The 17,039-nt window shown below is 46.0% G+C and overlaps 1 protein-coding gene across 1 annotated transcript in view; it reads right to left on the bottom strand.

Annotated features, from left to right (window-relative positions):
• LOC103132183 (zinc transporter 6-like) overlaps nt 1–17,039 on the bottom strand; it is a 32,286-nt gene that overhangs the window by 7,107 nt on the left and 8,140 nt on the right. The window contains exons 4-6 of the mRNA XM_007543942.2: nt 14,387–14,471; nt 1,139–1,181; nt 848–913 (exon numbers count right to left, since the gene is read on the bottom strand). Of these exons, the coding sequence (XP_007544004.2) occupies nt 848–913; nt 1,139–1,181; nt 14,387–14,471 (194 nt within the window). The remainder of the gene's footprint in view (nt 1–847; nt 914–1,138; nt 1,182–14,386; nt 14,472–17,039) is intronic.

Genomic DNA, 17,039 nt, shown 5'->3' with positions numbered 1-17,039 from the left:
CACACACACACACACACACACACACACACACACACACTGGGGCTTTAAGGGACTCAAGACAAGCTGAAAAGCAGATTTCTACCTGATCGCCACTCCTCCAAACCCTGGGGTCAGAGGTCACCTCTTAGGAACAAACGTCTTCTTGTGGGTAAACAGGCAGCGACTGAAGCAGCTGCACACTGCGGGACGCGTTTGTTTCTTGGTGACCCAGTCCGTTCTCTGAGATTTAATCTCACTCATTGGGTTTTATTAAAGTTTTAAAGTCACCATTTGGTCGGCAGAATCTCCAGGTCCGGTTCTGGAGAGTCTCGGTATGAAACTCTGACATGGTTTGAACTGAAACCTGAAACATGCAGGGTTTCCCCCAGTGTATCATCAGCCTGGCGGGCCACCAGGCTGAGCGTTGTTCATTTATTATAAGGTTATTTATCGGATAAAGAGTCTCTGGTGAAACTTCAGCTGGTAAATCATGGATAAAGATTAAATTTATATTTATATTGTTTTCTTTTTACGTTCACCTCTTTGAAGACTTTATAGTTGGTGTTTGGGTATTGTTATTGTCTTCCAGCAACATAATTACCTGGTGATACTTTCAAACGTTCTGTCAACTTTAACATGTTTAAACCCAGAAACCCGGTGGACGCAGCTGGCGCTGCTACCAGCAGGGTTAGCGAGGCTTCTGGGGGAAACCCTGAACATGTGTGGTTACCACAATGCCAAGAGGGAAGGACATCAGCAGTGAGCTACATTAACAAGTTTATTTTGCCCATCAGTGAAGTAAATCAAAGAAAGTGGAGGATCAGCTCTGAGGGCTTCAACCTGCAGCAGGAGACGAGAGCAAACTCACCCGAATGAGTAGACCTGACTGGGCTTCTTCATCGTCACCCAGGAGCTGATGAGACAGGTGATCAAACTGCAGGTGAGAGGAGGAAGAGCAGACGGAGCGAGAGGAGAGGAAGGGTGATGGCAGGGAAAGAGGAGAACAGGTGATTGATGGAGGGGTGGAAGGGCAGAGATGAGAGGGGGGCGGATGAGAAGAGTCAGTAAGCGACAAGTGGAGGAGAATCACAGAACCAACCACAGGGTCAGCTAAGGGTCACCTCTGACCCAAACCCACCTTAATGACCCGGGAACTCACCTGAACAGGTCGAAGATGGTGAGATATGTGTAGGCAGTTAAAGCTGTAAAGACCAGAAAACAGAAACACGTCAGTAAAACATCGAACACTGATGGAGAAACATGGATGATATCAGCAGAACATTTACATTTCTATAACCACAGCATCACCTGTAAGACTGAAGCTGGTCTGAATTATGATCCTCTGACCTCATCACTAGAAAAACTCCATCATGGCTCAGAACCAAGCACCGATGAACCTGCTGGGTGGAACCGGTGATTCCTTCTCTACAGAACCATGGATGGTTTGAAGCTTCATTAAATCTGATGTTTGTGAGGATCGCTGGTCTGGGTGCAGACCACTGCTGGGCACAAACACATCAACTCCACAAATACTTGAGACTCCCTCTGAAATCATTTATAACTGCGCATTTTAAAACTTCAAACACCAAATATATGCACCATCTTAGCACTAACACAGCCTGCCTTATCTCCAGACAATCAGCAGAAAGGAAAACGGTTGCCTCCTGGATTGGCTGCTTTGAAAACAACAACCAATAGTGTCAAGCAGAGTTGCATCTAGATATTCTGGCTTCCCACTTTTTGTGATGAAAGAGACAAATAGAGATGCTGAGCGTTTCTCAGAGAGGTGAGGCTGAGATGGGCTGGATGTGAGGAGGACGACCATGGAGAGGGCTGATGGCTGCAGATGACAAGGCTTGGAAGGAGCCTTAGGAAACAGGATTATCTTTAAGGGTTGCGTCTTTCAGACCACATCAGTGCCTTGGATTTATTTGCCAGGTTAGCCACAGCTGGTCAGGCGAAACCCAAAGAGTCTGGAAACTGGATCAGTTTTATCTGAGTCAGTTAGCAGAGAGCAGCAGGGAAGCTGGTGGTTCGGTACGTTGGTGAGTAAACCAGAAACTAATCAGTCTGTTAACCAACCAAACAACGAGACCAGCTTGGCTTAAATACAGCAAACCTGCCTGTCCATCTGTCAATCTTTCAGCCCGTCTGTCTGCCGAAACGTCCGTCTTCCGGCCTGTCTGTCTGTCTTAATGCCGGCCAACCAGCTTTCTGTAATCAGGCTGTGCCGTGGGGGAAGAGGAGGCAGGATTAGAGCGGCTTTGTGCTGAGAGGAACATTTTGTTTCCCCACTAAAAGAGTCCATGTTGGCCAACCTGACGCCCTGTAATCCTCCTGACAGAGAGGCCCGCGGCACAGACCCACAGAGACTGACAGAGGGGGCGGAGAGCGGCAGGCTGGGAGGGAGACAGATGGATGGAAACATCAAGGCAGAGAGACGGCTCAGAGAGGTGAGAAGGCAGGAGACAGGATGATGGACATGTGGAGGGACAGACTGACAGAGCAGAAGTGAATGAGTGAGAAAGAGTGTGAGAGTCTGGCGAACCGATGAAGAGGAGCGGCAGAGTGGAGGAAGGAGACAACCAGGAGACGAGAGGAATGGAGCAACTTACAGAAAACTGACAGGAAACTGACAGGAAACTGATAAAAAACTGACAGGAAACTGATAGAAAACTGACAGGAAACTGATAGAAAACTGATAGAAAACTGATAAAAAACTGACAGGAAACTGATAGAAAACTGATAGAAAACCGATAGAAAACTGACAGGAAACTGATAGAAACAGCTTCAGAGCTGGAGAACCAATCACCATCAGTGAGCCTGAACCTGACCTGCTACCATGGTAACAGAACCCAAACCAACATCAAGGATTTCCTGAAGAACCAGAGTAACTAACGGATCTCAGTCCAGTTCCTGTGGTTGAATCATTAAACAGGATCAGAAGCACAGGCAGGTAAACGTTACAGGAAACCAGATTATTACTGGAAAACGATTCAGCCCAGAGGAGACGAGCCATCGGCCAAACATGTCTGCTATGGTTGTTTGAAACTTTTAAAACTGGTTTCAAGCATAAAATATATTTTAAAAATCTAAATATCAAAACCATCAGAAACTCTGAGGGACAATATGAGAAATCAGTTTCCATCCAATTATCATGAACACTTTGAGTGAAATTTACGACGTCGCAAAAAACAAAGGAAGGAAGAAAAATAAAATGTGAATTTGTCATGTTTACCTGCTGGTATGAACCAACCAGGGAAGAAAGAGGAGTTTCATCAGAAGCTGTGCATGGCTGCAACAGTCGAGACGCAGAGGATGAGATGGAGAACAGATCTCAGAAAGCTACTTCAGGCCGTCAGACTCTGGTCCTCATCCAAACCGACTCGGCAGTGATCTGCCTGATGGTTTTCAGACGCTACATGGCTGACTTTCTGCTCTTACGAGGCTGCTGTGGTCATATTCTGTGGTTTGAAACATCTGAGAATTTGTCAGGAGAAAAGCAAAACATCATAACTCCTGATTCGCCAGGTTTCCAGACCAGAAGGATCGTTTTACGTCTTCATGTTGTTCAGAGTCGCTGCATCCGCCTGTTATTTTGATCTGCTGCAGCTCATGTCTCCACAGGGATCAATGAGGTTTGATGTCATTGTGTTGTGTTGAATTAAAAGCTGCAGACGATAAAAGCAATAATAATACAAACGCTGACATCACAGTGACCCTGAAACAGGCCGGGTCCAATCAATGGACGGGTTACAATTTCCCCTCGCTGTGCTGGGATAGTTTTACATACAGTCTCTCACACACACACACACACACACACACCTATGCACACCCGACCCGGCTCAGGTTCTTCATACGACTCCAGCTTACAAACACTGACACCCAGAGGACGAGTGGAAGTGACACCGGAGCAACAAACAGCCGGCGAGACGTTCGTCATCTACAACTCACAGATGGCAGAAAGCTAAACTGAAGACAGGAAACACACACATTTTATGATGTCCACACACACACACACACACACACACACACACACACACACACACACACACACACACACACAATGAAAAGAAACTATGCATCTTTGTTTCCAGAGACGATCGATGGACAGGACTTCAGTCAAACTACTCTCTAACCATCTGCTTTTCTAATCCTGACCACCATTTTATCCCCAGATTTCCTGCAAATCTGACTTCTTCTGAAAGATTAAACTGCTAAGAGGTGAAAGAATATTCAATAGAGAGAGGGAAGGAGAAAGCCAAAGGGAAGAAGGAGAAATGAGAGGAGAAGGAGAAGCAGATGATGAATATTTAATGCTGTCTGCACATGAGCAGCCCAAACATCCAGGGAAGAGTAAAGACAGTGGAGGACCAAGGCAGCGATCGTATGTAACGGGAACACAGACGCATGAAGACAGAGCTGGATGTTTATTCACCAGCCCACAGACCCTCAGGCTGATTTTACCCAGATCTGTTGCTGTAACTGAGGAAGAAGGCTTCATTCACCCATCATAAGTTGATTTTTCTGTTTGTTTTACATAGAAAAATCCCAGACTTGATTTCTGAACGGCCGTAAATCTGAGGCACAAGCAGGTTTCTGGTTTCTGTGAACCTGAAGGATTCGTTTCGTTTTTAGATGTTCTCTCCCTGGGTCGTTCTGCTGATGACCCAGTTTGGCCCAAGCTTCAGCTGACGGACAGATGGACTTTGGTTAAATAAAACTACAGAGGAGCCTGCAAGGTGTCCAGATTCCTGTTCCAGAAAATTAGGCCCAAACCATCAGCCCTCCACCACCGTGCTGGACAGCTGGTCTGAGGTGTTGGTGCTAAAATGCTTCATCTGTTTCTTCCGTCTTCCCTTCCAACCAGGAGGCCTGTAGAGACGTTTCCCTGAACTTCACACTCTGACGCTGAGCTGAATCTTCTGTCCTCTGAAGACAGTCTGAGGTGTTTTCCTCTTTTCTCAATGGACTCAAACAGTTTGGACCCTTCCCAGATTGGTGGACAGCAACAGATGCTTCTTTAAGGTCACTGCTGCAGCAAAATGCCACATCTCCTGATTTTACAGCAGTGCTCACACTGATGATCATTTAATCAGCTGAATCTGATCAGCAGCATCTGCTTTGGTCTAAATGTAGCTTATTTTTGCACAAACTGATCCAAACCAGGAAGCAGCAATGATAAAGTGCTTTTATATTCTGACCAGCACTAGTTCAGGGTCCGTCATCTTATGAACCGGGTCACAGATGAAGAGGGAATCAGAAACGCAGAGGGGGAGGAAGTGCTAACCACAGCAAACAGAGCTTCGTGGCATCGGTTCCGGTAAACAGTAAGCTGAGACCCACAGAGCGGGCCGCGGTGTCGGGTCAGCTCTTGTGATGTGCAGATGTAAACTAAAAGCTTCTATCGAACGTCTCAACTGCTGCGGTGACGAGGATCCCCAAGGACGAGGAAGAGGAGGAGGACAGAGATGAAGAGACGCAAAGTGCTGATTGCTTAGAAAGAAACCTGAAACTGGACCTGAAGGGCGGCCAGACAGAACCGAACCAGCTGACAGACTCCCTGATACCAGCAAAGATACAACATGACGGGTCACAACAGCAAACAGCAGCTCAACTCTACATGTTTAAAAGTGAAGAACAGGACTGACTAACCACAACACACACACACACACACACACACACACACACACACACACTCATCATGTCATCCTCAGTCGATATGAAACTGGACCGAAGCTCCACTTCATCCATTTATGTGGTGAAACAGAGACTCTGATCTCGGGCTTCTGTTGGGACACATTAACCTCCCAACCTGCTCCACCCAGTCTGCTGACCCCCTGAGCCGTGACCTATGACCCTGAAGTCCCCCTGAGCTTGTTGGGATCAATGTAACATCGTCCATTAAGACCAAAGTCCTGGTTTGTTAAGCAGCTCATGTTAAATAACGAGCCTCTGCGGAGAGACTGGACTCTCCTTCGGTCTGGTTTCTACTGAACCTCAGAGCGCTGGTCAGTCTGGTTTAACTGGTCCTTTACTGGTCCAGAATAGACGTTTTACTACCATGATGCGTATTCGTACTCAGAGCCACATAAATTATCTCTTTCTGTTAAAGTCATGGCTGAAACTGTGGGAAATGAAGGAATTTGTCCAGAGAAGTCCAGGAAATCGGTACAATGAAAACTCGCCTGTCCACTGACAGCGAATGCAGAGTCCAGGTGGTTCAACGAACACGTACAGGACAGTGGGGTGTGTGGGAGCCTTATGTAGTCTGCCATCCTTATGGGTGTCCCCAGTAGATTCCAGTAGATTCCAGAATCAACTGGAATCTACTGAATCCAGTAGATTCTGTTTGACTGAAGACTAAAACTCCATCATCTGCTCCACCTCCAGCTGCTGTGGCTCTGTTCCCCTCCTGGCCTGTGGGGGCGCTGCACCAAGAACCACTGAAGGAAACGACACAAAAACCTCTCAAGACACTGAGAGCAACTTCCTTCTTCACCAGATGGAAACAAGATGGAGGCGTCAGGTTTTGCGGTTTGAGGATTTCTGTTTTAACAAAAAACCACGAATCATTTGTCCTGCTAGTGTTAGACTTTCATGTTTGTTTTTTGGTTGTATTTACCCAGAATGCCATGCGCTGCAGTCTGCTTCCTGCGTTAGGAGTGGTCTCTGGTCCACTTGGTGTTCACATATACAGCACCACTTCAACCAAACTGAGACCTCGGTTCGTAGTCTGACCAAAGTTTGTTTTCTTGGTCTGCATCAGAGTTTGATGGAGTTTGATTCACACCTGCCCAAACGAACCGGACTTTCTGGGCAAACGGACTGGAGTTGGAGTAAAACAAACTTAACAGCTGGTGGGAATGCAGCCTCAATGTGTTTGTCTCCAATCAGCCAAGAAAACTTCAACAAGATATTAATCTGCAGGTTTTCAGCTTCTTGAGGAGATGAAATGTGTCTTAAAGGTAAAGAGTTGATGTTAATTTATCTGTTTAACTGAACAGTTGTGTCCGTCTTATTTGGAGATGTGTTCCTCTGCACACACATCATCAGCCTCTTCAGGAGATCCAGTCCTACCGAGCGAGAAGCAGATGCAGGGGCTGTTCAGGGAGGAGCCGATCGCACACACACGCAGTGCGAGTGTGTGTTGGGTGTACCGAAGGGCCCCGTGGGAAGGAAAGCTTCACCAGCTGTGTTCTGACACACAGGAACACTCAAGGCCCGAGGACAACACACACCCACATACACACACTCATAGATCAGCCGTGTGCACTGAGCCGTGTCTCGATGACAAACAAACAAACTAATGGATATGCATACAAACATTGCTCCAATGCAAAACATGACTAACATGTTGGGATAAAAATTCACAGTCGTGTCCTCACCAAGAAACCACAACATGGCTTTTATTCTTACAGGAACTGTCACAAATAAGACATCATCCCTGGGTGGTACGCTCCGAGTAAAGAGGACAGGGAGGAGAAATGTAAAGCAAAGGGGGAGGATGAGGAGGAGGTGTGTTTATTCGTCTGTGGAAGAGACACTTGACCTGGTTTCTCTGAGAAACACTCAAACCGGGAGCGTCGTTCAGAGGGAATCGTACAGCCGATCAGATGAAATATTAAAGAGACGGAGACGTGTACAGCCACAGCGAAGACGGCCGTAAAAGAACATCACCTCAGTCAGGACGCTGATCCTGTGGGAAGAAATATAACGGTCGTCCCTTTGCTCAGCACCGGTCCGTAGGAAGGAATCATGCTGCGGGCCAGCAGCCGGGAGCCTCCGCCATTAAAAGCTGGCGTGTTTCTTGATGCTGGTCAGGCAGCGCTGCTGTTGCACTGCTGCTGAAACACAATCTGGTGATGATTCTACAGAACCTCCTGAGCGAGCGCGGCTCCTCTTGGATCAAATTGTGCAGCGGACGACCGGATCGGTTTCCAGCTTTAACAAAGTAAAGGCATCAGCTGTTTCACCTGCCAAACTAAATACACACACAGCTGAATTTAAGTCCAGCTTCACTGAACACACAAACAGAACTTTAACGAAACCCAACTCCATCCATCCATTTTCGGTCCCTTTACCTTTACGCTCACAGTTTTCCACCCCTGCCAGGGAACGTTTCCGTGTCACACAAACAACTTAAAAGAAAAGGTGTTTTAGTAGAAAAGCTTGTATGAAGATCGACTTGGAACAGGGAACATGAAGTCAACACGATGTGGCTGATTTTAGGGCTTTCAGTGGAGCATGTGAAGAATATGCTACATCTAACTCCAAACGAAACTAAAACTAAAACTGAATGAACAAGTTATTAACCAGGTCAGCACAGAACTAGCCAACAAATAACAGAAAGACCTGAACGTACTGCAATGTTATACAAATATTCAGCAGACATGTTCACAAGAAAAACATGATGTAGCTGATTCCAACCCGAGGTTCAGCCTCCTGGGATGAGCCGCACTGTGGATCCTCTCTCATCTGGAGCCGACTGGGTCGACAACAGACCAGCAATACCAAACACCTAAACGCCTCAAAGTGGAAATGTTCAGCCATAACACTCAGCACAACCAGGGAACACCAACCAGCGCTTCAGAGTAAAGGAGGCATGGTGGTGGCAGGCTGGTGGTTTGGTGGCTACGGGACCAGGATGCCTTGCGGTCATTGAGCCGACTGTTAACTCTCTGTAGACTCAAATGTCAGAACAACTGGCCGTCAGCTGGAGCTTGAGGAAGTGGAGTCTTCTCTTTCTACCAGATGCTGGGTCGCCGGCAAATCCCGTCAGCGTTCCCATTTGCAAAGAGGGAAAAACACCTTTGGGTCAGGTTGTCATCCGAGCAGCTCCCAGACTCCAATGAGCTGAGACTCTCTAAGCATGGTTCGGAACAGCACAACATAGTGCAGGACAAACTTTAGCCCAGTCATGCTTAGCTGAGAGATTTGGAGGGTTGTTATACTTCAGACCCAAGGAATTAAGACCCAACATGCCAGTCATTTGGCAGACATGTTGAATGGACCCATTATCCTCATCACCCCCAACTGGTGCAGAACCTGGTTACAGACTAACGATCCTGAGGAGCGATGATCATCTCGATGGTTATAAATATTTGGGTTAATGACACCAACATGAGACCCAGTTTGGTCCAAAAGTAAACATTTCTATAGGCGGTACCAGTTAGTGGCTCCTTTAAGGTATGGATGAAAAACAGCTTGAAAATTTCTCGGCTCAACAGTCTTATCACTTCCTATAGAGCATACTGGGACATTATTCCTATGTGTGTGTGTGTTTACCCCATGCATGCTAAGCCTGAATAGGTCCAGAATGTGGGCTTGTTTTCCGGTGCGGTATGTACATATGAGGCTTTGTGCGCATCAATTGCTGCAGATCACAGCATTAGTCTTGCAGCCGGAGGTCAGTGGGGGCGAGGAGGGAGCGCCGAGTGGGGCATCGACTCCAACATGGCTTCTTTTATAAAGCACAAAGTATTAGATGATGTTTCAGGAGCAGAGCCAGAAACGGTCCGCTTAAACGACAAGACGTAAACAGAACCAGAGCTTTAAGAAGCACACAGCGGCAACACCTGTTCAAAGCTCAGCTAAGCTGCTAGAGGAGTGCAAAGTCATGGTTGGTTCTGTTTAATAAGATTAAACCAGAACCTGCTGTTAACCCATGAAGTCAGGAGCATCTGCTTGTCCATTCAGTCTGAGCAGAGATCAGGTTTGATCTGCAGTGATGAGATGAACTGTGGAGCTTCATTTCCCTCAAACCAAACCTTTACAGACACCTGCTCTGTGTCTGGACCCAAACCCGTCTGCAATCCACAGATACATGTTTGGACCAGACCAAGCACAGCGTAGCAGCTGTTGAGCACGGAGGAGAAGGGTGATGATGTGGGCTTGTTTTTGCAGCCATGTGACCAGGATCTCCTCTGTATCTTCTGAATAATGCCTTCCTGCTGTCTGGTCCAGGTTCTGACTGGCGATGCTTCATCCTCATCTTCTCAGTGCTCAGAGGTGATCCGGTCGGTTCCGTTTCTCCACAGAAGTGACCACAGGTGATCAGTGGGCTTAAGACCTGGGGAGCATCCAAACCGTCTAAGATCTGATATTTAACCCAGTTGTTTCCTTTGAGTCTTGTGACGTGTTGCACATTTGATTTCTCAGATCATCACCAGACTGTTCCTGGACAGCTGAACGATGTTCCTGTTGGGTTTTGATCCGTTCTTGGGTAGCACTGAGGCAAAGTCTCTCTGATCAGAAGCAACCGGATTCGTGGATTAGCATCTTCACAGCATTTGCTTCTTCAGATACCCAAAACAACCAGGAACAGGAATCAACAGAGTGAAGAAATCCTTCTGGACGGATTCTGCTGTCCTGGCAGGAGTTCAGTCTGTACTTGATGGTTTCCTCGGACAGAAGACGCTTCATTGCAGCCCCTCTACTCCGAAACCCTCCAGATTTCCAAAACTCTGCCTTGGAAATCCTAAAACATTCTTCTATGCAGGTCAATGGATTTCTGAAGAACCAGAACCAATGTCCTCCAAACATTTCCGTCATGTGTGGCAGTCTGATGGAGCTCAGATGGTCCTGCTACTTTTTCAATCTGTGGCAAGACCACAGATTGAAAAAGGTGGACGTCATTTGATTGGGCACCAAAGTTGCAACATTCATTATTTCCAGCAGCTGTGGTTCTTGTTCTCACTGAACCGCGCCAGAGTTCACTCCTCCCCAAACGATCCGGACTTTCTGTACAACTGAAGTTGGACTAAAGCGTACTGAACATGACTGGTGTGAATGAACCCTCAGATTGACACCTGGAGCTTTCAGAACCACTGTTTGCATCACAACTGTGAGAAGAAAGTGTGAAGGTCAAATGCTCTGAGAGCTGGACTGTCAAGTCATGAGAAACCGTGTCAGTGTGTGAATCTCTGCTTCGCTTTATAAATCTGCTTAGAAAACCCGTGTAAACACTGTCGGTTCCACCCACCGTCACTGAGAGGGGGGAAACTCCAATCTGTTGCTGCTGGGTTTTTTAAGTAACGAACACAGACGGGAAATGACATTAGGAACAGTGAGTACGGATAAGCAGCGCTCTGATTATCTCTTTCGACAGCCTCCGTGGTCCGCCGAGCCAACCTCCCCCGTCCCGTAAAGGATGCATCAAGTCTATTCGGTTTGCAGAGCGTCTGTTAAGCCGTTAGTCATGGGCTAATGAGGCCAAACAGTGTGCGTTTCTATGTAAGCAGGGCTGCATGCACGGCGCTCTGAGCACGTCAGAGGAGCAGTTGCTCTGGAGCATGGCATTAGACTTGCAAAGGGGAGGTCAGAGAGGACGTTAGTGTGAGTGTGAAAGAGAGAAAACCCGGCGAATGTGTGTCTCTCTGTGGGGACGGACTTCTGCTTCATTTAAACTACAGGCGGAAATTCACTGGAGGCGCTGGATGAGCGCGTTCTGACGCTCCCAACAGACCCGCATGCATCGAGGAAAAAACAACAAACTGCAGAAAATTACTAGAAAAGATTTCTGAACCAACTAATAACTGTGAAATTAGACATAGAGCTACTTCTACCAGATGTGCATTTCATTTGGCTAACAGAGGAGAAGACTTGTTTAGCCCCATCTGGAAAGGCCTGCCCTCATTTTAAAGAATAACCTTAAAAGAAAAAATCAAGACGAGGAGGTGAGCTGCAGGAAACGTCTCATGATTCACATCCCAACTGTAAAAAAAGCTTCAGACTATAAACAACAGCCAGAGAACAAAATCACTATAATGTCAGAAACCAGTTCACTGATTGATTCCTGAACCCAACAGACCAGTTCAGGAAAACTTACAGATCTCATTTTTTCACCTTGTCTCCACATATCTCATGTCTGAACGGAAACATTCCCAATCCGGAGATAATTCCAGGTCAACTGCAGGAAACCTTCAGTTTCTGCGCCGGTTCTGAGTTGGACCGGTTCTGACATCATCCTCTGGTCTGTTCAGGTTTCCTATCTGCTCAGTTCAAACTAATCAGAGGTTTAAATGAGTCCGAGCATCTGAACCTCAGTCCCAGAAACCAGGAAGAACAAACTCTACAACTAATCTAGAAGAAAGTAGAAGAAGAAGAAAACTACAAAAATGGCTCCCCTGTTGTTTCTGTCAGCAGTAACTATTTATCGTTATGTTCTCATGTTCAGGTGTTAATCTGAACTTTTAAAGCTCCTGTCATCCAAACGCCAGCTTGAATATGGAAGTAAAGTATTTTTCATAATTTTTGTAAAATTATTAAAAACTGGAATCATTCAGCAGTCAGACAGGAAACCGGATAAATGAGTCTAAAAACCAGAACCAGGTAAAACAGAAAACCTTCAGTGTTCTGGCAGGAGCTATAAATACTTAATAATAATAATAATAATAACAACAACTGATAGCTTCACCCTCTGCTCCATAAGTATAACTATATTTTTAGGGTACTTTCATCATATTTAATCAAAGTCTAATAAAACGAGGAGTGAAGAATCAGAGTATCGTTTGTTGCGTTCACTGATCATCTGGAAAATCTGAGTTTCCAGTTTCATGAACAATGAGGAGGAAATAGATGGATTTAAACAGAAATTAAACAGTTCGGTTAACTAAACAGTCAAAAGCTTCAACAGAGGCGTGTGTGTGTGTGTGTGTGTGTGTGTGTGTGTGTGTGTGTGTGTGTGTAGGTAACGCAGGTAGATCAGCAGCATCTTGAAGCGTCTCATCCATCCTGAGTATCGACAGCGGTGTCTCCTTCTCCCAGCCGTTCGATCCCTGGTTCTCCACTTCCTGCGAGCGCGACACCCGACGCCGCCCGCCAGCGTCTGTCTGCGTGTTTTTCTGCAGTATTTGCAGCGTGCAGGGATCGGGTGGCATGCTGTTCTCTTCATGGCAGCGTTTTTCCAGAGCGGCGCGGTCCCTGAGCGGGTCTCGGGTTGGTGGCCGAGCACAAACACGTCGTCTGGCTGCAGCAGGCCGCTGCTCTCAGACAGGCAGCAGCGATAGCCGCATGTTTACAGCTCAGTCACCCTCTGATGCACACAAACACACCAAACCACCAACACAACACTTCTCACTGCCTTTCACTTCATAACTGTCGTGTTATGAAGTGATAAAAATGTTCAGGGGAATTTTCAGACACTTTGAAATTTGAAACCAAGATAATTATTGATCAGCTGCTTTGGCTGCAGAATTAAACACGACTGAAAAACTATCAATGAACAAAAGCTTAGGAGACTGAGACAAACACTGGAACAAAAGAGTTACAACGCCCCCTGCAGGCACGGAGAGTTCACATTCATGCAGCAAATCTTCGCACTCAGTTCAGACATTTTGCACAGTCGTTCCTGCGACTGATTAAATGCGACTGCAGTCAGACTTCTGAGTGAACGTTTTACGCCCCCAAAGCGACCCGCATGCGCAGAAGAAGAATGTAGCTGTTACCCAGCAGCGCTCCGTTCAGAGCGGTAAAGATGGCCGCCGCAGCGGTAAAGATGGCCGCCGTCTCTGGATGAATTTTAAAGATGTTGAGAGCGACAGCATGGTCAACAGGTAGCTGACAAACAGGAAGCTAACTGCTAACAGCAACGGCCTTTAGTGAAGCATTGGCTGCAGCTTCTGAGCCGGTTCTGACCCGGTTCGGTTTGGGTGTTGGGCCAGAAGTGGTCGGTTGGGATGTGATGCGTTCACTGCTTTCATCACTTCATTATCATTTTCAGACATTGATTATGTCCAGATTTATTGTCCGGATTCTTCTGGAGCAGAATTATGACGTAAAAGTTGTTTAAATAACATTTACTGTTCATCTTCCCGTTCAAGAATACGCTCCAATTTAAGCTGAACTATTTTATTTCCCAGTAAAACATGAAATAGTTCAACAGGTGTGAATACTTTCTGCAAGACTAAACTGGGGAGGGAACCGAAGCGCGAGAGACGTCTGAACCCGTTCGTCCCGGTGTTCCTGTTCTCCATCATGTGACGGATCAGTTCTTCAGACCAAAGGTAAAAAGAGCTGCTGCCTCGTCTGACTGAGCCGACCAGAACAGCAGCAGCGTTTCCCCGCAGCGAGGCAGAGGGATCGGACTGGACCCGCAGCGAGGCGGCGCCGCACACAGAGCTCCCTAAGACCCGTTCACAGTGTGTGTTTACAGCTGCACACACACACACACACACACACACACACACACACACATCTAGATGTGAGGCTGTCAATCTGTGTTTACTGTGTGTGGACAGGTTTCTGCGCCGGTTAACGTCTCAAAGAGGACGATTCTGTCAGAGCCGGTATGTCAGACGGCCTGCGTCCGTCTGCTGGTCGCTGCACAGTGGATCAGTGTGGATCAGTGTGGGTCTGGTTGACTCGGTTTGACTCGGTTTGGGTCTGTGCGGGTCGCTGTGCTCACCCATGCTGTTGGTGGAGCTGCACCACATCAGCAGACAGCCGGTGCACAGCAGGTTGAGCGCTCCGAACAGCAGGATCCTCCACGACTGAAAATGACAGAAAACAAACAGAAGAAATGAGAAACATGAGGAGCAAAACGCTCCAGCCTGTTGGTCCAGACCCAGAAAACAACCAGATTTAACTCAATTTAATGCTAACTAAAAACATACAATTAGAAGTCAAAAACGTTTGTTAAAACTATTCAAAGTTAACATTTTACACCTGGAAAATTTGAAATGATACACAAATATGGAGCAAGAAATATTTCCTTCAGTTAGACAAGTTAGTTTTATTTTAGCACCTGCTGGTTTTATTTTGAAAATCTAATACCAGGAAATGCAGGTCACCAGTTGCCATGGCGATTCCTGTTTATCCAGTGGAGCCCACAGCATCACTATTTTATTAAAACTCACCAACACCTGCATGTGTAAACTGCCTATATGAGCTTGTCAACAGTATTTTAAAACTTGACATAAAATAGATGTAAAAACAGCTCCAGGGCTTTTCAACAGTTTGGTTAAAATCTGTTTTAAAATGTTTTTCTATTGGATTCAGATTTTTGTAATCAGGTGGCGCGATAAAGAGCAGGACATGATAAAAACAGATCAAATGTTTTGTATGAAGCTTTTCAGCCTCATGCTGGTCTTTGTTTGGACCTCCATGGAGAACAGAGTATTTAAAGGTTCTGGTCCAGATGGATGGCAAAGGAAACAGAATGAGTCCGTTTTAGACGGACCGAACCATCCTGGGAAATCCCAGCTCAGACTGGAATAAGCCAATAATCCAGCTTCACTATCTTTACCTTCACTTTATCCAAGGAGCAGAAATTCACCAAACCTCTTCTTCATTTTCTCTCATTACTAATTTTCCATTTCAGAACCAAAGATCTTATTTTTTATAACGAGGAGATAAAAGTTTTATTTTCCAGTCAGATTCAAACATCAAACCCTTAAAATGAGAATTAATTTATGTTTTTAGCAGGACAGATGGAGATCATCTCCAGGATTCAAAGGTTTTCTGCTCTAACATCCATTTAGCTGCAGTTTTATAAAGAACCTCAGCAGAACCTCCATCAGCCCTGCAGCGGTTCGGTTCAGAGCTGCAGGTTAGACCCGGTCCGGACCCGGTCCGGTCTCTCTCAGCAGGTCTAGGTGAATCCTGACTGAAGGAGAGGTGAGTGTGTCTGAACATGTCGGCTGCGCTCTGACTCAGTTTGTGGCTGCAGCAGCTGCAGCAGCTGCAGCAGCTGCTGCAGCCCAGGGGAAGGTCACACTGGAAACGGCTGCAGCACAGGAAACCTGCATCTGCAGGATCTACCGATTTACTCCGCACTCATCAGATCACTAAACCTGCAGCTGTCAACAGCTGTAAGACCCGGAAATCTGGGATCTGGAATGAAAAACGCAGCCATGAAGCGACTGAGTGGTTTATTTATGACTCAGCGTTTCAGCTGGATCAGTTTAAACCTGAAATACGTTCAACCTGCAGGGCAGCCTGACAGGAAAACTGTTTCCATCTACAGGGATTCACAGACGAAGGGACAGTTCCTCTATTAACCGATCAATAAGAGGACAACAAAACAGGTCTGATCGTTTTTTACTGGATGTGAATCAGGCGAAGCTAAAACTGCAACCAGAGGAGTCCTGGACAGGATAGACTTTAAGGACAAAGAAGGTTTTATCTTAAATTATATTTTTTGTACAGTTTTGTTTCACTACGCCTCAGACTGTGTTGTTCTTTTAGTAAATGGACTTTTTCTTGAGTCTGTGCAACTCTGGAGCAAACAGGTGTACAAAAAGGAAGGAGGAGAGACTTCTGGTTCTGACTTCCTGGTTTTATTTTCCTGTTTAACACTGATTTTTATCTCACTTTCATGTTGATTTTAACCTGATTTCTTCTTTGTTTTATTTTAGTTTTTCCTGGTTTTTATTTCTTGTTTTTATTCTGAGTCTCCTGATTTTATCCACCGTTTTCTCTGCTTTCGCTCCAGTTTTGTCTTCATTTAACCTCAGATTTCTCCAGGAGAGGGCGCTGTGGTAAATTTACACAATTACCACATGGAGCCGAGTCTGGACTCCCACCAGCCCTGATCGTCGCTTTAACCCAACTCCAGTCCGTTTGTCTAGATCAGGGGTCCCCAAACCTTTTCCTGAGGGCCACGTAACTTTCCCCTTCTCTGCTGGGGGCCGGACTCAGTTTGTAACAGAAAAAGTGTGACGATTGCAGGAGTGCCGAAATGTAAAAATGTATTGTTTTCCAGAAACCACAATCAAAATAAATAAATAATAACACTATTTATGAAATAAATACCGTATTTTCTGGACTATAAGCCGCAGATTTCTCTGCCGCTCCAGGTTTTCCACAGCGATGCAGCAGCAGCAGAGGACAGCTAGCATCTGAGTCATAACAGCTCAATAGAATATCATTTATTACGGTTGAAACAGAAAAAGTTGCCAAGTTTAGATTTAACTGAACTGATTACGGTAGTTTCCGAACGGAAACTGTAACAGTAAAAGTGCTGATCCTTCGTGTTGCTACTAGCATGTGCTAAATGAGAATGAGCGATTTCTTCTTTTTGTTCTTTAGATTTGAACAGCATCTTGCATCCTTTATTG

Source organism: Poecilia formosa, unplaced genomic scaffold, assembly GCF_000485575.1.
Source record: "Poecilia formosa unplaced genomic scaffold, Poecilia_formosa-5.1.2 Scaffold948, whole genome shotgun sequence".
NCBI lineage: Eukaryota > Metazoa > Chordata > Actinopteri > Cyprinodontiformes > Poeciliidae > Poecilia > Poecilia formosa.
The sequence above is the reverse complement of the archived record's forward strand: the minus strand, read 5'-3'. Positions and strand labels throughout refer to the sequence as shown.